The 21260-nt window shown below is 38.7% G+C and overlaps 1 protein-coding gene across 2 annotated transcripts in view; it reads right to left on the reverse strand.

Moving 5' to 3' along the window:
- DCAF5 (DDB1 and CUL4 associated factor 5) overlaps positions 1-21260 on the reverse strand; it is a gene marked incomplete at both ends in the record, with an annotated part of 94034 nt that overhangs the window by 39549 nt on the left and 33225 nt on the right. For both annotated transcript variants that reach the window (XM_084239950.1, XM_084239949.1), the window contains one exon: positions 21101-21230. In XM_084239950.1, the coding sequence (XP_084096076.1) occupies positions 21101-21230 (130 nt within the window). The remainder of the gene's footprint in view (positions 1-21100; positions 21231-21260) is intronic.

Genomic DNA, 21260 nt, shown 5'->3' on the forward strand with positions numbered 1-21260 from the left:
CAAATATCTAATGGGAAAAGGAGGCCCTGAAAGGACATGTCCAGGAAAAGGGGAGGTTCCAGGGCATGAGCAGAGCAGCGAGGAGAAAAAGCTGGAGAGGAGACTGAAGAAGGAAGGAAGCAGGATGGAGAGCAATAAGGAGACCTGGAGAAGGCATGTGGAGCAGAGAGACATGTGAAGAAACTGTGCTTGCCTTTTGGTCCTGGACTGACTGAAAGAGATGTAGGTGAGAGACCCACGGGGAGGTTAACAATGGCCGCTTTTACCTTGATTTTGATTTTGTTCTTTTCCTCCCAGACTTGTCTGACTGTTTCTGACCCTTTTCTATGGGTCCCTGCCAGAAGGTACTTTTTTTTTTAAAGATTGATTGATTGATTGATTGATTGATTTATACAAGCACTGGGTACAGTCAGAGGCACGTGAGGGTGAGAGAATTCACCAGAGCTAGAGCGGGGTGCAGAGCAGGCAGACTGACGAAATACACTGCTGAGGGGAGCAGCTGGCGGCAGGAGAGGTCTGCGCGCCATGTGGGACCCTCACCGGGGGCCGGGGATCGAACCAGCGCTGCAGGGGCTGCAGTCAGCTTGGCAACCCAGTACTCAACCGCTGCGCCACCGGGGAGGCCCCAGAAGGTACTTTAGACTCGTGGCAGGCTTTCAGGCCTACCTCTGTGCCAATCCTGTTTGGGTGGACTTTTACCCACGAGGAGATGGGTAACTGTGGGTGCTTGATTGAGAAATTATGTTTTAGAAACTTTGTTTTTTTTCTGTATTTTCACTAATTGTATTAAAGTTACTTTCCATTAAAGGTCTTATGTTTTGTCTTGATGCAGGGGATGGCAGAACCTATTACAGTGGGCAGGTTAGGGGGTTCTGGGGTGCCCCTCTCCCTGCCTTTTAACAAGTCCTGTGTCCCGCAAAGCAGTCTTCTCACCAGCAGGAGGAACGCTCTGGTACTGCAACTATGTGTGGAAACAAGACTTCAGCAAAATAGAATTTAAACCCCTCATGATTAAAATGGAAGGAAAGAAAGAAGAGACTTAGAAAACAGTCGCTAGAATGCCAAGAATCAAGGAAAAACCTAGTACTCCTGCGGGCCCCAAATGACAATCCCTGTAGAGAACTGTGTTCTTATAATGGTCCTAAACACAAGCCACGGTCACTCACACGCAGGAAATAAATGACGGTGCTATTTGAGCCTAGGCATTTCCTTTACAGAGTGCCCTAGCTGTCACAGGCATTATCTAAACATTAAGCTCAAAAGCAACAAAAGACTTTCAACTCATGATCAGTATGGAGTGTGCAAATAAACTAGCATCTATAGAACTGAAGAGGAATAGAGGGTGAAAACAAGACTCAATAAAAAGACACATAGCCAGGGCCTCCCCGGTGGCGCAGCGGTTGAGCGCTGGGTTGCGAAGCTGCCGGCGACCTCTGCGGCGCTGGTTCGATCCCCAGCTGCTCCCCGGCCACCGGAGGAGGGTCCCACATGGCGTGCAGACCTCTCCTGCCGCCCGCTGCTCCCCTCAGCAGTGTACTTTGGTCCTTCTGCCTGCTCTGCTCCCCGCTCTGGCTCTGGTGAATTCTCTCACCCTCCCGCGCTTCTGACTGTACCCAGTGCATGTATAAACAAAACAAACAAACAAACAAATAAATAAATAAAAACATGCCTCTATAAATTAAAAAAAAAAAAAAAAAAGAAGACACATAGCCAGTCCCACCAGCCATAGCAGCAGGGGTTTGCATCAGCTCAGGCATCCCTGATAGAAAAGCATGGGCCTCTGACAGGATCTTCCTCTGCTGATCCTAGTCAGGCCTATAGTACTCTGCCCATCTCCACCAAAGCTTCTTGACCTAACTTGGCAATCTGATCATTCTAAAAAGGTCTATTTGTGAGCTCCAAGAGAATAACTAATTTTTCTCTTGACTATGCTTCAGGGCAGAAAACTCCTATGTCTCACAGAGAGGGTATGTATATCAGAATCTTGCTCCTAGAATCCTTAGGGTTGCAATCTAAAGAGCAAGTTACTAACACTGAATATTTGGAGCTTGGGTGCAAAATTCATTTCCTTCCAGAGATATGGAACAGCACCAGAAATCCAGAGTGTGACCTATGTTAACTAATTTCTCAGCAGGACTTCTATAACTGTCTACTCCTGATAGGGACAGTTGGGCTGATCTAGCTCATAAGGAAGAAAAAGGCTTAGAAGCAATTTGTCTTTATAGTCAAGATAAAAAGATTATGTCAGAGATCCTGTGGTTTTTGGTTCCAAGTGCAGTGTGCATGAGAAAACATCTAGGACTCTGTTATAAAATGTTGGTTCTCAGGCTCAATCCCCAGCTATCTAATTCAATCTTGGCAGTGGGTCTATGAATTTGAATTTAACAAGCAACTCCTGTTCATTCTGATGCAAGTGACTTTCAAACCACAATTTGAGAAACAAGACTACATTTTGGAATTTGGGAGACAGAGAGTGGGGGTGGGTAGAAAAGGTGAAGAGAAGATTACTGGAGGCTCAATGAAAAGCCAACCACATCACATAGCACTTTTTACTGCTCTGTGTCTACTAGCCGAAAGGACTTCTAAATCCTTTTAAGATCAGAGTTCCTAGACTCTATCAACAACTTCTGAAATATTTTTGTCTTCTCTTCTGCAACTTCCCAGAAGGGGAAGTTTCTAACTTCCTCTTAGGGAGCTGAGGATATCTATATACAACAAGAATGATTCAATCTTGACTTGCTTTGTGGACTCTGATCTTGGCAGTAAAGATGTCACTATTTTTACCCCTCCTGAGAAATAGCCACCATTACAAACCCCAATGAGATGAAAGAGTATTTTGAAAGGCTCACCCAAAGAAATACTCAATTGGACTTCTTCATTGGTCTGGCAAAGTAAAATAACAAATTTTTCTTAAGTACTTGTTTAAGGCCAAGGTTTTGAAACAAAAGCAAAACAGGGCGAACCTGTTTTCAGGGAAAGTGTATCATGTCCAGCACAAGAAAGGGTATCAATAAATATTCCAACATCAGAGTCCATGAACCTAGATTTCCATAAGTCCATGATTAAATAATTCATTTGTTGATACTAACAAGAATTTCTAAAGCCCATCAACATGAATTTCCTTATAGTTTCTACATGAAAGTTTCCTAAGACCTGTAAAATACCTGGAATCAAGGCACTGCCATTCCAATTCACAGACATCAGAGCTGGTACATAAAACCAGAGAGGCGAAAATGAGGTCCTACAGGTGGGGAGGAATTCCCCCAACCCCATTCTGCTTTAGGACAGCTTCTGCTTTATAGGATGACCTAAGAATGTGGGACATTTTGTACTTCCTATAACATAACCCAAAGAATATTACAGATATTACCAAATAATCAGAATTAGGCAAAAAGTGAACCAGTTCAGAGAGTTACAACAGTCCCACTCAAATGTGTTCAGCACCCCAAAAATCTCTTTTAACCATTTCATTTTTATATAAGTGGTGTAAAGGAAAAGGACCTGAGAATTCTCACTCTTTTTTTAATACAACACTTAGTTTCAAGATTAAGACTTCTCTAGAGGGATCTCTAGAAAACTGTTGAACAACCACTCTGAGAAATACACCTTATGATCTGTGACTGAACAAAGTTATATTACTCAGAATGTAACAGGGTAGTCCCGGGAAAGGGGGAGGTTCCAGGTTTCCTGACCCACCCAAAAGGAGGGTGGAGCTGAGCAGAGAGAGAAGAAGCTGCAGAGGAGACTGAGGAAGGAGGAAGAAGGATGGATCCAGAAGGAGACCTGGAGGAGGCACATGGAGCTGAGAGACACGTGAAGAAACTGCGCTTGCCTTTTGGTCGTGGACTGGGTGACACAGATGTGGGTGAGACCCATGGGGAGTTGACAATGGCGGTTTTTGTCTTCATTTTATTTTGCTCTTTTCCTTTCAGACTTGTCTGGTTGTTTCTGACCCTTTTCTGTGGGTCCCCGCTGGAAGATGCTTTAGACTCATGGCTTTGGGGCCTTGTTCTGGGCCACTCCTGCTTGGGTGGACTTCTACCCACGAGGGGATGGGTCACTTTGGGTGCTTGATTTAGAAACTATATACTTTGCCTTTCCTGTATTGTTTCCTAATTGTATTAAAGTTCCTTCCCCTTAAAGTCTCATGTTTTGTGTTGATGTGGTAGATGGCAGAACCTATTTAGAGCAGGCAGGTTGGCGGGCCCTGGGGTACCCCTCTCTCTGCCCTGTAACAAGAACATGATTCCCTGCAAACCTCCTGATTTGAGCTATAGATTATAGGTTCAGTGTGTATGCTAAACTTTCCTTCCCTTTTTGAATAACCAGAAAATTTTAGTTTGAGGTCAACAACAGGCAATGACTAAATTTCTGATAAAGACATATTTAGATAGTCAAATGGCATATCCAATCCCTCCAGGAAGCAAATATGAATAGCAGGCATTGTATTGTTTCTAATCACCATCTTCCAAAACAGGGACATAACCAGAGCTGAAGTGATCTAGAGCCCAAGCTTTTACCTTTGGTCCAGAGAGCCCCAAAATCGCACAAAACCAACCAAGATCTTAAAATGAATCAAGAGACAGTACCACAACAGATTTGTTCTTGGATACTCATAACTTTTCCATAGAATTAGGGACTCAACATTTAAGTCATCTCAGTTCATCCAAACGGAATGACTTTATTTAAATCCCCCCCTTTACCCCAAACTGTAGAAAATAGACAGGTATTTCATAAGCAGTCATTTAATCTTCATCTGAAAACTATTCCTGGTCCTACTTTTTGACCTATATCACATAGCAGCAGTCCTGATCTTATAGTATATAAAACTTTGGTTGGTAGGTGGAAGAAAAAAAAAAACAGGGGAAGGAGGGAGATTGAGATAGCAGTTGCTACAGCAACTGTCACAGTGCAGAAGGAGAGGGTGGGAAGATATGTAGGTAAACAGGCAGTTCATATGCAAATCAAAACTACCATGAGATACCATCTCACACCAGTGAGAATGGCACATATTGAAAAAATTAGCAACAACGAATGTTGGCCAGGATGCGGAGAAAAAGGAACTCTCCTGCACTGTTGGTGGGAGTGCAAACTGGTCCAACCACGATGGAGAGCTGTGTGGAGATTTCTGGACCTACTAAACACAGAGCTTCCATATGATCCAGCAATTACACTCCTAGGTATTTACCCAGAAGATACAGAAACATCAATTCCAAAGAGCACCTGCACCCTATGTTTATAGCAGCACTATTTACAACAGCTAAGATTTGGAAACAACCCAAATGCCCAAAAATAGATGACTGGATCAAGAAGATGTGGTACATATACACCATGGAATATTACTCAGCATTCAAAAAAGATAAACACATGCAATTTGCAGCCACATGGATGGCGCTGGAAGGGATCATGCTCAGCGAAATAAGCCAGAAAGAAAAAGAAAAATACCGGATGGTCTCACTCATAGCAGGAATCTAGAATACTTAAATAAGAGACCAGGAAAAAAAATAACTGTAAGAAAGAAAATATCAAAATCAACAAATAACTATGAATAAGAGACACTCTATGAGGGGTGGGGGGCGGGGAAAGGAGGGCTTGGGGCAAAAATAAGGGGGTTGTAATTGTATGGGGAATATAAAAATAAAATTTAAATTAAAAAAAAAAAACAGGCAGTTCATGATGGCAGGAGAAGAAACTGCGGTGGGTGCACTGACTCTTAGGTTACAAGGCCACAAAACTAGAGGAATGTTAAGGAGGAAAGAAGTCAAGTCTGGGAAAAATCCCAAGTCAAGAAGGTCTGAAAACAAAAAATCACAATTAGTTAACTTCTAATAAAATCTTAGGCAACAAGTTCAAAAAAAGAGAATAGAGAAACGTAAAGGAATGGGGAGAAAAAATGCTGACAAGATACCATTACAGGAAGACAGTGTTTCATACAGAGCCACTCACTGAGAATGTGTTCAAAACCCAAAGTCACCTCTAGTTGGCAGTAACAGAAAAAAAATCTTAAAATAATGGCTTTCAAACTTTTTTAGTGTAACCCCTTGTATGTTTTATATTGCATCAAACTCATTAAGCAATAAATACCACTTACTATATGTAATGTACTCATTTTCTACGCCTTATTGTTTTCTTTAATAAATACTTGTGATCAATGAAATTTATTTCATACCACACTGGTTACTGAAAGAGCTTCCTGCCTTGTTTCCAAGTTTCCACTATTGACCTATGCTTCAGTTTATCCTAAACAAAGCAGCCAGAAGGATCCTGAACCATTAATCAGATCACATCGTTCTTTTACTAAAAATCCTCCATTTCAATCACAGTGAAAACAAATTCTTTACAATGCCAACAAGACCTTAGACAATACACCTTCTATTCTCACCCCTTTTATCTCTGATCCCACCTATCACTCTTCTTACCTTACTCTACTTCAACCACATGATGCCTCTTTACTGTCCCTAGAACACATCATATATGTTTCAGGACCTTTGCACTTGCAAATCCAGCAGTCCAGAATATTCCTCCCCAGATCTGTGCATGGCTTATTTACTTACCTCTTTATTTAAATATCTTCCTCAACTAAGTCTTTCCTGATAACCTATGAAAAACTGCAACTTACCCAACACTCCTTGTCTCCCTGCCTGCTATAATTTTTTCTAAGTCATGAATAATCATTTACATACTACGTATTTTTTATGTATTTATTCTGTTTCTTATTTGTCCTTTCCTATTTTTATCTTTTCCTTGTGTATCACAGGTGTTTTAAACAGTGGCAGATACATAACAGACATCTGATAAACATGATCTAATGGATCATGAAGTAGCAATTTAATAATCCCTGACTTAGAACAGAGTTATGATCCTATAAGAACTGTAGTTTTACCAGGATAGTCCATTGTGCTTTCTCCCCATTTTGCTTTCACCCCTCCACTTCCCACTCCCTATCTGATAGCCTCAGTTCTATAGCCAGCTTTCTAGAGTTCATTCTTAGTTTGGTTTTAGCACCCCCTTTTTGTCTGGTTTCTCTATATTCCACATACAAGTAACATCACTCACTATTTGCTTTTCTCTTTTCTTTTTTTTTAAAGATTTATTTATTTATTTATTTATACAAGCACTGGGTACAGTCAGAAGCGCGGGAGGGTGAGAGAATTCACCAGAGCCAGAGCGGGGAGCAGAGCAGGCAAAAGGACCGAAGTACACTGCTGAGGGGAGCAGCGGGCAGCAGGAGAGGTCTGCGTGCCATGTGGGACCCTCCTCTGGTGGCCGGGGAGCAGCCGGGGATTGAACCGGCACCGCAGAGGCTGCGGGCAACCTCTCAACCCAGCGCTCAACTGCTGCGCCACCGGGGAGGCCCTTGCTTTTCTCTTTCTGACTTATTTTGCTTAGCATAATCCCCTCTTGCTCTATTCATGTTGTCACAAATGGCAACAGTTTATCTTTTTTGAAAACTGAGTAATATTTATTGTATAATATACTACATCTTCTTGATTGTATAATATGCTACATTTTCCACTCATTTGTATTTGGGCACTTAGGTTGTGTACATAGCTTTGCTATTGTAAACAGTGCTGTGCGTTTCCCTTGGAATTATTCTTTGGGTAGACACCTAGAAGTGGAATTGCTGGGTTGCTGGGTTGTACCACAGACCACTTTTAATCTTTTGAGAAATCAGCATACTGTTTTTGTTGGGGCTGGATAGTCCACATTGCCATCAAAAGTTAAGAGGATTCCTTTTTTCCCACATCCTTGCCAGCACTTGTTATCTGGTTTTGTTTTGTTTTTTTGCTATGGGCCATCTCTCACAGGTGTAATATCTCCTTGTGGTTTTGACTTATACTTCCCTGAAAACAAGTGATCAACATTTTTTCATGTACATGTTGGCCATCTGTTTGTCTTCTTTGAAAAAGTACTCAGATCAGTTATTCTTCCCATTTTTTGATGGGGTTATTTGTTTTCATTTTGTTGAGCCGTATACTCCTTTTGTTGAGTTCTTTATGGACCTCTGACATCAGTCCCTTGTTATATGTATTTTCTCCCATTCGGTAGGATGTCCTTTTGTTTTAGTATAGGTTTTTTTCACTGTGCTGAAGCTATTCAGTTTGATGCAGTTCCAGTTATTTATGTTCTCTTTTGTTTTCCTTGCTGCTGGAGATGAAACCACAAAGATAGCTCTGAAATCTATACTGTGGAGTGTTTTGCCTATGTGTATTCCTCTGGAGTTCAAACTGGTGCTGTATCTTAACCCCTTGCGCCACCAGGCAGGCCCTGTTATTTTCTTATTTTAAGCTTCAATTTCGAGGTTCTGTTCATTGATTATATCACACAGGACACTGATTTGTTTTTCTGCGTTTTCTTGTACATCTTTGATCAGCTTTTCTGTTTCTTATAAATCTGCCATTCTACTTCCAAAAAATCCATAAATAAATGACAAAGTGATATGATTGGAACAGAAAATAAAGTCAAAACAAGGGATTTTATGCAGATTCCACAAACATCAGCAATGTTCTTGGCAAAATCTTTCACACATAGATAATGTCATGGATAAATGAAGCCAAGATTATTGAAAGTGAAATAAGAAATAAAATATATGACTCAGATAAAAATATTAGTAGTTTAACCTGTGACCATAAAATAAATTGTTCACACTATGAATACACTAGAGAATTATACCAATATAAAAACCCTAGAAGCAAGTTTTTCATTAAATTTAATTTCCAAAATATTTTTGTGTATAATGTGTATACCAATTCTATAATCTAGACAGGATTATTCTGCCCAGCAAGAGAAAAGCTCTGACTGAGATGCATTAAGTCTAGAAGGATTCGTCTAAGTTAGTCACTTTGCATTCTTCCCTGTAATTCGGTAACTCATTTATTCATGTATACATTTATTTATAAACACTTCTGAATACCTGCTAACTATTTTAGGCACTGTATTAGGTACATGGATAGTATTAAAAGATGAAATAACATGAGTTAGACATTGTCAAGGACTAATGAGGAACAAGATAACCAACAGTGTTGTAATAACGGGAATATGTACTATGAGAGACATGCCTTTCATAAACTGTCACCAAAGACTTCCTAGGGGCCTCCCTGGTGGCGCAAGGGGTTAAGCACTGCACTATAAAGCAATCCGCAGCCTCTGCAGCATGAGTTCTATCCCCGGCCGGCCAGGGAGCTACCCATATGGTACAGCAGACCGCTCCTGACTCACCCGCTGCTCCCTTCAGCAGTGTATTTCAGTCAATCTGCCTGTTCTGTTCCCCACTCTGTCTCTGGTGGATTCTCTCATCTCTGGCCTGTATCCCAGCTCTTGTATGCATAAATAAATAAATCTTTAAAAGAAAAAAAAGACTTCCTAGAAGAAAATTATACCCTGCCTCTGAACAGAGTGTAAGGAGAGTTGCTCTGAACAGTTAACTCCCAAATGAAGCAAAATAAATCTGGATATGTTAATATGTGGACAAATTCCCAATACATACTGGTGAGTGAAAAAGCAAAGTTGAAGAATGATTATATAGTAGTACGTCATTTGTGTGAAAACCATACATGAATGTAGAAACAATACCATATATACCTATTAGTACCTGTGTAAGTATATTAAACCAAAAAACAAAACAAAAAGTTCTGGAAACATTACCACAAATGTCTAACATTTCAGACCCCTAATGGAGGGAGGGAGCAGGACTGAAAGAAAAAGATAGAAAGGACTTTAGCTTTATTGACTGTTTTAAAAGGTCAATGCTATATATTACTTGCATTTTTTAATAAATTTTGAAATAATTACATATTCAGAGAAAGTTGCAAAGAAATATGCAAGGTTCTATGCACCAAGTTTTGTAAGTTATACATGTGCGTGTATGCATGCGTGTGTGTATGTGTGAATGTGTGTAGCTTTTGTAACTTCTTCCACGATTAAGGTGCTTTCATCAGTACAAAACTCACTCCTGTTACCTTTTTATAACCATAGCCACTCCTTCTACCCCATTCCTGATACAAGGCAACCACTAATCTGCTTCCCATTTGTATAAAATTATGTTTTTTCATGAAAGTTATATAAATGGAATCATTCAGTATGTATCCTTTTGAGACTAGCTTTTTCACAAAGCATAATTTTCTCTTAAGGTTCAATCAAATTGTTGAGTATATTAATAGTTCATTTGTTTTTATCACCAAGTAGTATATTATAGCAGAATGTACTGTAGTTTAACTTAACAACCATAGTTAGGTAGTTTCCAATTTGGGGCTATTATAAAGTTGCTATGTAAAGTTTTCTGTGTGAAAATAAGTTTTCATCTCTCTTGGATAAATGCCCAAGAGTGGAATTTCTGGGTCATATGATATGTTATTTTTAATTTATAAAGGAAACACCAAACTCTTTTCCAGAGAAGCTATACTACTATATATCCCCACAAGCAATGTATGAGTTATCCAATTTCTCCATATCATCACAGTATCACTTATATTTTTAAAAAACTATAGTAAGAAGTTAGTCAACGTATTTTAAAACAAAGTAAGACAAAACTACATATTTTTATCTTTCCTCAGGATGTATATAACACCAGGCATGAAATAATTTTCCCACCCCCCTGTCCCACCGAAAAATAAAACCTGAATCTGTTCCAGTCCCTAAATCTAGCATCAATGTATAGGGTAAAACTATAATCTGAGGAACATGCTAAATGACAGTATAGGAATATTATCAAAATAATCTAAAATGTGAGAAATTTAATAAGATAAATAGTTCAGTTTCTTCAACAAATAAAACTGTAAGAAAAAAGATCAGAGGCAGTGGTACTTATAGATTAAAGAGACTCAGAAGTCATTATCAATTAATTGTTTTGTAAGGACCTTATTTGAATTCTGATTAAAAAACCACCTGTAACAAAACATTTATAAAGCAATTGAGGAAGTAAACATTAATTAAATGTGATGCTATTAAGGAATTATTGCTAATTTTTTAGGTGTGATAATATTGTAGTTGTATTTTTTAAGTTTTTTTTTTTTTTTTAAGATTTGTTTATTTATACAAGAACCAAGATACAGGCCAGATGCGTGGAAAGGTGAGAGGATTCACCAGAGACAGAGCGGGGAACAGAACAGGCAGACTGACTGAAATAGACTGCGGAGGGGAGCAGCGGGAGAGACAGGAGAGGTCTGCTTTGCCATGTGGGATTCTCGCCGGCTGGCAGAGATTGAACTCTTACTGCAGAAAGAAGGTGCTGATACATGCTACCATGTGAATGAATCTCAAAAACATTATGCTACGTAAAAGAAGTCAGATAAAAGGTCATATCATGTATGAAATACCCAGAACTGGTAAATTCGAAGAGATAGAAAGCAAATTAGTGGTACCCAGCCAGAAGCAAAGGGGATGGGGAAAAAGTAATCTGAAAGAGAAATAGAACTGCTTAATGGTTTTTTGGAGGGGGGGCAGTGATACAAATGTTTTAGAACTAGATGGAAGGAGTGGTTGCACAACCTTGTGGATGTACTAAATGCCACTGAAATTTTTACTTTAAAATTGTTAATTTAATGTTATGTGAATTTTGCCTCAAGTTAAAGATTATCTTTTAGAGATTCAGAGATACATATTAAAGTATCCACAGAGGAAGTAATAGGATGTTATCTGGAAATTAATACAGGGTAATTAAGTAAGAATGCTACAGATGAGGATCAAATGAAACAAGACTGTCCATGGTTGACAACTTCAGAAGTTGGGTTATGGTATAGTGGTGTTCATCTTACTATTCTACTTCTATTTAATTGAGGAATTATTTTTAGCACAAAAAAATTTTTAAAGGAAATGGTCAAGATTATACTTTCAGGGATGATTTCTTAGTTCATTAAAAAGAAAGAAGTAAAAAAAAAGTAAAAAAAAGAAAGAAGTAAAAAGTTTTAAAATAAGAAAGATCACTTGAATAAGGGTTTTGATATTGCCTCCCCCTGAGTAACTAGAATAGGGGAGTACTAAATATTGCATGCTTCCAGAACACCCATTCTCTTACCAGACATTCCCCAGATGCTCTGACCTAAGCCTAAGTCTCTTATTATAAAAAGTACATTTGTGCCTGGTGAGAAGGAAAGGACACAGATAAGCTCTGACGTAAAGCCCATAGAGCCTGGATCCTAGTAAACACAGAAGCAAATTCAACAGGACCTCTTAATAACCAGTTTCTGTTTTGCAGGATACACAAAGTTGCAAAGTCATTTGGCGTATTTCTTCTAAAATATCATACTCCTATGTCAGACTTCAGTCCAAAAACTTAACCTAGGAAGGAGCATTTTAAGAGCTCCCTAGGTGATTCTGATGCTCTGTAACATTTGAGAACCTGACTAGGGTCCAACAGATGAAGCTGGCTTTAGAGCTCCACCTTGTGGCCTCAAAGTTCAAAAGCAACGTTGGCAGAATCCCCAAGTCTTCCCCACATAACTAATTGACAGGTATTCAAAGCCAGCAAGCCTTATAACCTCTTCTAAGGATTTATTCCTTAAAGACAAAGTTTTGACTCATGCTATAGAACTCAGGGAATAAACAGTTCCAGAAAACATTATAGAAAACTAACTTTGAAAATAGAGACTATTTGGGGATGAGTATTAATTAACACTGCACACATTCAATATTTATATTGATTCCATAACATTTTAAGCACTATGTATGGCAGTAGAAGTTAAATATGAACAAAATGTGACTGTCCTTAAAAATCCTCAGAAAAATATGGAAAGTACTAACACAGCTGAGGGCAAATGCCTCCTTTTGAGAAGCTAGGCACTGGGAAGGAAATCAAATACCTTATACTGATTTGCTGGAGAGAAAATACAGTTACATTAAAAGATAATCAAAGACAGTAAAAGCCTCAGCTGAGACATATAACATGAATGCCACAAACTGTAAGTTTTACTGAGGCTCTGAATAGGCCAGTCTCTTCCTCCAGAGAAAGGGAAAGCTTTCTTACACACTCTATGCCAAAACTGTGCTGGTTGTTGGGGTCATGAGTAAAGGAAAGGAAGCTTTTAAGAGTGTGTAACAGGGGGATTTAGCAAGGAAGTTTTCCCTGATGGGTTGCCATTTGACCCGGACCGTGAAGGGTTAACAAGGAACTGAACAGGTAAGTAATAATCAAGAAAAAAGGAGAAATTCTTCTCTATGTGTATGTATGTTTATAGAGGAGGAGTACACGAGGAGAAAGGATGCTGGCACAAGAGAAGGCACAGAGTGCTTGCTCAAGGAGTTTCTCTTTTACGCAGTAAAGTAGGTCATACATTCATTAAAAAAAAAAAAAAAACATTTTCTTAGAGCACCCCACACACATTATGTTCTGTGGATATGACCATGAACAAAGACAATGAGAAGACACTAAAGCTGGTGGGGGAAATGGCAAAAGTGACATTTGAGGATATGTGCTATATGTCAATAACAAGAAGGAAGTTAAAAAGCTAGTACAGTCAGTAACTTCTGGTAAAAGTGATACGGGTCTGAAATAGGCAAGGAGCTTTAAGAACTCAAAATATTGGGCAGGCACTAATATAGAGCAAGGCTGATTATGGCAAAGGGATGGAGAGACAGAAAAGTCAAATAGAGCTCTGGGGTTTCAGCCAGAATGATTATAAGAGCAGTAATGACATTAACAAAAACAAAGAAGAATACAGTTCTAGGGAGAAAACAAACTTGTTGCCAGTTTTGGTGGATGGAACACTTGCCAAATAAATTTTTTATTTATATAAATAAATTTATATATATATATATATAGAGAGAGAGAGAGAGAGAGAAGGGAGAGGAGAGAGGAGGGGATAAAAGGGTAGGGGTGGAGAGAAGAGAGGAGTGGTTAATCAGAAAGCATGTCTCCTGATTAGAGTTAATCATTCTGATACCTAAACTCCAACAATTACAAGTCTTTCTAAAGTTGCAGTTTTCTATAATACCATCTAAACTGACTCTTATCTCTCCTTTTTCCCCTTCAAGTCAGCTCCCTAAAGAGCTGGTGATATTGTAACAACCATTAGTATCATAGGGAAGAAGGTAAATACCCACTATTGAAGACAATAGTGACTTCGGATTCTTTAAAAAAAAAAAAATTACTTTAAGAGATAATAAAATACACTAACTCTAAACATACAGTTCAATAAATTAATACATAAGTATACACCCTGAAACTACCATCCAGATAAAGACACAGAATCCCAGAAGTTTCCCTGTCCTGAGGTAACCACTATTCTGACTTCCATAACCTGTCTAGCTTGAAGAGCATACAAATAGAATCATATAGTATATATATTAATATGATTATGTGGCATGAGGCTCATCTAAGTCAATGTGTGTATCTATAGTTCACCTTTTTTCATGTCTGTGCAATATTCTATTTTATGACTACTTTCAGTTATTCATTCTCCTTTGATAAACACTAATATTGTTTCCAGCGTTTGGCTGTTATGAATAAAGCAGCCATGAATATTCTTGGACATGTCTTAGAGCAGAAATATTTTTCTTAGATATACCTAAAAGTGAGGCTGCTGGATTGTGAAATCATAAGTTTAGTTTTTGGGTTTTTTTAAAAAGATTTATTTATGCATACAATAGCAGGTACAAACCAGAGGTGTGGGGGGTGAGGCTTCACCAGAGACAGAGCGGGGAATAGAACAGGCAGACTAACTGAAATACATTGCTGAGGGGAGCAGCAGGCGAAATAGGAGAGATCTGCTGCTCTATGTGGGTAGCTCCCTGGCCAGGAATTGAACTCATGCTGCAGTGGCTGTGGATAGCTTCACAGGTTGCGTCTTAACCCCTTGTGTCACCAGGGAGGCCCAGTAAGTTTAGTTTTAGTAGCTATTGACAGAAAATTTTCCCAAGAGATTCTATCAATTTACACTCACCTGAAATTTATGAGAGTTTAGTTGCTCCATACCCTTGACATTGTCTCTTTAATTTTAACCATTCAGTTTACATTAATGATAATTCACTATGGTCTTGTTTTGTACTTCCTTCATGAGTATAAAGCTGAAAAACCTTTCCAATGTCTATGGACTATTTGGGTATCATCTTTATTTTTTAAAGATTTACTTATGCATACAAGAACTGGAGTACAGGCCAGAGGTGTGGGGGGTGAGAGGATCCACCAGAGATAGAGTGGGGAGCAGAACAGGTGGATCCACTGAAATACACTGCTGAAGGGAGCAATGGATGAGACAGGAGAGGTCTGCTGCCCCATGTGAGTCACCTCACTGGCCAGGGATCAAACTCATGTTGGAGTGGCTGCGGACAGCTTCATAGTGCTGCGTCTTAACCCCTCGCACCACCAGGGAGGCCCCTATTTGGGTATCATCTTTTTGTGAAGATTACGTTCAACATTTTCTGCTCATTTTAAAAATTTAGTCTTATTCTCAATTTTGATTTGTAATTCTTTTTATATTCTGAATATGAATACTTGCTCAATAAATGTATTATGAATATTTCTTCACAGACTAAGGCTTGTCCTTTGGCTTATGTTTTCCCTTAATGGATATTTTAATAAACAAAAGTTCTCAGGTTTAATGAAATCCAAATCAACTTTTTTTCTTTCATGTATAATACTTTTTTACTTTTTCATGAATAATACTTTTTGTATAATATTTGTCTACCCTGATGGCCTTGCTTTCTGAGAGAAGAGGTCAGAGTCCAGAGAACCTCATTTAAAACTTCAATAAACATCAGTGCATGAATGTCACTTCTAGCCTTTGAAGTTGAACCACTGGGCTCTATTTCCCCTAATCATGAGCAAACCCTCAAATGCAATGTGGCAGAGATTGTCTGGCTTGTTCAGAAGGCCATGAGTACACTTATTTGTCTCTATGGGATTGGCACTGGTCCCACAGGATATTTAGCCTGTAAGTTTCTCAAGTCAAGTGAGGTCCTAAGAATAATTTCTTTCTAATAGTAGGAATTTGAATTCATTTCCCATTTTCACAGTTGTCATTTATACAACATGTAAAAACACCAGCTCATAAGGCAAGTCTTACAAGAATTTTTGGCTTGTCCTCGTTTTGTTTCTCAGTGGGAAAGAACTACTCTATTATCCATGTCAAAGCAAGGCACTGTTACCTGTCACAGAACTAACAGTTCCTGACAGAAATTGACAGAAACTAAGAATATGAGAAGGGAGAGGGATGTTAAATGAGCAGAGAGCTAAAACAGGCAATAAAAAGGGTAAAACAAGCAGGGGAAACTTTACTTTTCCTCAGTTCTCTAGACATTAAAGGATCTCAGTCTGTAAACTGTTCAGAGGCCTCTGCAAAAGTCCAAGTAAGACCTAATTGAGAGATGTTGGCAGTTAAAATGGAGAGGATGGTCATGAAAAGATATCAGCGGACATAATCTAAATGAAGTAAAAGAAACCTTGTCCAAACATGAAGTGTATATTTATGTATGTGATGTCATTCTCTAGTCTCTAGTTTCTTATACTCAAGTTTCCACCCTTTAGCCCATTCAATACCACTAAATCCCCAAAGCAGACCTTTCAAACTCCAATGACCACAGAGCCAAGCAAGTGACATAAATCAATAAAGTACACCTGGATTAAGACATACAAGAGTACAAATATTGTACAAAAAAGAATAATGATGTAAGAAAATAAGTTTAAAAATTAAAAAAATAAAGACATCAAAGAGTAGTAGATCCCTTAACCATTCTAAAGGTTTAAAAAGGAACATAACTCAGGTCCGACTGACCACTGTCATATAGGAATAAAGGTTGAATGGTATCAGATCCTCTGACTTTCTCAAGATATACTAGAATTTGTGGTTTTTCTGTGGAATTTTCCAAACACCATTACATCATGTAGGCCAAACAAAAATCTCTGGGTTGGATCTGTCCTATGGGCAGTTTACAGTCTCAGTCTCTAAAACTTGGCAGCAAAATAAGTAACATGCAGGTTTTCAGGGTTAAAAGAACAAGAAACTTGGAAATCTAGCATATAGGCTGGGGTTCGACCAGAAGATAGTGAAAAAGGGTTTAACTTTTAGAGGCAAAAAGTCTAAAGGACTCAGACATCAGAGTATGACAGACTTATATTAGAAAAATCTGAGAGGAATTCAGATAAAGTTTCATTGCAAAGGAGGTATAGATGAAAGAAAACCAAAATGTGCATAGACCCTACTTGATTTAAAAAAAATGAGGGAGGGGGAAGAGAGAAAATATGACACACACAAACAAGTTATTTCACTTCTTCATGGTTATTACACCTCTTTATCTTAAAACAAGGAAATGTTTCTTATTCTTAAAGAATCATAGAACCCACTTCATAGGATTGTTGTAAGGATTAAATAAGGAATCATTCATACAGTTGTCTTTATCCCTAGCAAATAATGCTTAAAAATATTAGTCACTATTAATTTTTTTAAAGATTTATTTATTTATGTATACAAGAACTGGGGCACAGGCCAGAGATGTGGGGGGGTTGTGAAAGGATTCCCCCGAGACAGAATGGGGAACAGAACAGGCAGATCAACTGAAATACACTGCTGAGGGGAGCAGCGGGTGAGTCAAGAGAGGTCTGCCGCACCATGTGGGCAGCTCCCTGGCCGTGGACCAAACTCGTGCTGCAGTAGCTGCGGATAGCCTCACAGGTGGCGTCTTAACCCCTTGCGCCACCAGGGAGGCTCTGCTGTTTATTATTATGAGGCACTGAGACGTGAAGTAATTTGCTCAAGACCACATGACTATTAAGGTGTTTGCCTTCACTTGTATCCGGGATGTATAGCTTCAGATCTTCAACTCTAAATCATCAAACTCTTCTGCACCCCCTTACCTCACTATGCTAGTTTCTCAATCTCTACACTGAGATGCAAGACCACATGATAACTAAAGTCTTTTTAAGAGTTGATGTTTTATTCTACCAACCAGTCCTCTAATCAGCTTATTTCAGGCTTGCAGTAGAACAAATGTGACCCTGCTCACACTCCTATGGGCTACCAAGCTAAAAGCAGAGGGGTACAGCTTAGGTTTGTAATAGGCCAGAGAAGTCATTCCAGCATGGAATAAATAATGGGGTAAGCTAGGGAGGAGTTTATGTGAGATCTCTTTATTGTTTCAGGGAGATCATTTTTTTTCTAGGAGGGGGTCTCCCGAATAGGCACAGAATTCACTCATATGCCTAAACTATTATGAATTGGAAGTCACTTATAAGCTGGTAAGGGATCACAATAGGTTTTAAATTAAGAATCTTTAGAACACCTAACTGCTCCTATCCTCCTAGGGCAAAGGGTCTCAATGAGAACCTGGTAAAAGCTCTCTCCCTACCCTTACAAAAAAATGCTTTGTGTGTTCACTCCAATACACAAGCAATTACAATATTATCTGCAATTATAAAGGGTTCACAAACCCCCTAAACTTCCTATAGACTTTAGGTAACATAGATCTATAGTGTTCCAGACATCCTCCCAGGGGATTCAGAATTGCCCCAAGATCTGATTCGGGGTTTCCAGGCAGCTGTGTACAGGAGAAAAATCATCTATTACAACTCAGCATAATTAATCCTACATGGAAAAAGACAAAAGAGCTTTCTCTTCTTCTCCCATACCAATTTATACTAAGGGAATCTGAACAGAAAAATTCTATTACTTAATCCACAAACATCAGTAGTAGATCAAAGAATAGGACTCTAACAGTATATCATGGCCCTTTTCTGCCTCACCCATAAAACCTTGTAAAAGTTAAAAAAACAGGTAAAGACATCCTAGTTCCCATGGTAGTGTGCTCCTCCTCTTATTCCAGGAAAGGAATCAGTCAAGATTACCAATTAGTTTTTTTAGATGACTATTCTCCCCTACGGGCTTTTAAAACTATAAGTTACCAAACAAACCACATAACCTCACCCATAACTGAAGAAGTAATCTAAACAAGGAGATAATATTTCCCTCCATAAGCCCAGAAACATTTGAAACAGAGTCTGGAGAAACATGTATTTTCACGTGCAACTGGTAGGTTTGCAAATCAGTGCAGTCTTTGGTGATGGCAGGACAATCTGATATCAACAAAAATATAAAAATACACCCCACTGATGTAGCAATTACCTACAAATATTTTTGCAAAAGTCAGAAAGATATATGTGGGCCTCCCTGGTGGCACAAGGGGTTAAGCACCGCACTATGAAGCGATCCCCAGCAGGCTAGGGAGAAACCACATGGCGAAGCAGACCTCTCCTGTCTCGCCTGCTGCTCCCCTCAGCAGTGTATTTCAGTCAGTCTGCCTGTTCTGTTCCCCACGCTGTCTCTGGTGAATTCTCTAACCCCCCACCCCACATCTCTGGCCTGTACCCCAGCTCTTGTATGCATAAATAAATAAATCTTTAAAAAAAAAAAGAAAAGAAAGATATATGTGTAATTAGGTTCAATGTAGCATTTTTCATAATGGCCCAAACTAGAAACAAGAAGTCCTGGTTGTTAAGTACATCATATAAATGGAATATGCAGTCATTAAAAAAATGTGCTGTGTACCACATCTTCTTGATCTAGTCATCTATTTTTGGGCATCTGGGTTGTTTCCATAGCTTAGCTATTGTAAATAGTGCTACTATAAACATAGGGGTGCAAGTGCCCTTTTGAATTAACGTTTCCGTATCCTTTGGGTAAATGCATACATTATGCAAAAATGAAAAATGATGTAAGAATTATATAAAATAAAATAATTTATATAAGAAATGAAAAAATGATGTAAAAATAAATAAATATTTTAAAAATGTGAAAAAAATAAAATATGTGCAGATCTGATGTGAAAACATACTCGAAGACAGTGGGTATAACTAAAAGGTTCCTTTAGTTGAAATTTTTTAAAGGATATATACACATGCTGTTTTATGTATTAAATTGTATTCTGAAAACACACATAAGAAACCATTCACTCAAGTTACCTTTGGAGAGAGTGACTAGAGACTAAGAAGAACCACTATACTGATGTACAAACATTTAAAAAAATATATAAAAAAAAAAAGAAGATAATCTTGACATGTGATATTCTTTTTTTGTTTTCATTTCACTTCTATGGACATAAACCCTAAATCTAATGTTACTATAAAAATAAAATAACTATCTCTCCTATGCTTTTTTAAAAAGAAAGAATCCATGTTTAGTGAGAAGACAAGAACCCAAATACAATGCACAGTAGGAAACTGGTGGAGATGGGGGAAAACAGCACAAGAATTAGAACACTCAGCACCCCCTTCTTCTTTTAAGATACTGCTGACATCATGAACTACTCAAGCTTTCCACTGGGAATGAATAGCGCATGGCCCCACTCCAGTTGCCAGCTTTTCATTATAATTATAAGTATGGGAGATGGTAGGTTGAGAGAAGGCTGATGTAACTAGTCCAAATCTTGCATTTTGCCTTTTATAACTAGACATGGCAGAACAGTTGTTCATAAAGAGCCTGAAGTGGAGAAAATGTCAGAGTTCCACACAGGAGATAGTCTTCCTAGCAGAAAACACGATCCCTACACATAAGCATTTCAGCAGCATAGAAAAGCAAGAGCCAGTATACTGCAGAAGAGAGGGGACGAGAAATCTCTGCTGCCCTACATAGCCTCAAGGAACTCTGTACAATACTAGGGACACCCTCTGGGCCATCAGATCTGCTGCAATAATTTTAATCAACTCTGACTGCTGTATGGAAAGAATTAGTAAGCACTAAAAATCACCAAGGAAGATATCATCTGTAATTCATAGTTCCTTTCATAGGCACCGCATGAATTAAGTCACAACTTCACTTACTTTTCATATGATTTTACAATATTATTTTACAAAATGAGAAGTGACCTATATGTCAAATTTCCAGAGGAAGTGACGATGCATGTAAGTCATCTATAAAGCAAGTCATTATAAGTTTGCCCATATTTGCCCCTGTCTAGAATTCAGATTATATCACTCTGCAGCAATCAGTGTGGATTTTTCACACCGCCTGCCCATTGGAAACAGGGCTTCTATGGCTTCAGAGAGATCAATACATGTCAGGAGACATACAATTGAGATTAACTGATGAACAGGATCTCAAAACACAACCTTTGCTGGCTGACCACATTGCCTGAGAGTACTGGCCAATTTTAATAGTTTAAGAATAAAGGGGCTCACCTCTGAGGTTTTCGAATATCCCAGAGTCCCACTCCTTCCTTTGAATTGGCTGTGGCCAATAGCCTGGGCTCCACAGGATTAAACATGACACTGTGAAAGGCAGATGGATAGTTTGCCAGACAGAAGGGCTCTGTGAAGAGAGAAATTATGTCAGTTCATT

Source organism: Talpa europaea, assembly GCF_964194135.1.
Source record: "Talpa europaea genome assembly, chromosome: 8".
Lineage (NCBI taxonomy): Eukaryota > Metazoa > Chordata > Mammalia > Eulipotyphla > Talpidae > Talpa > Talpa europaea.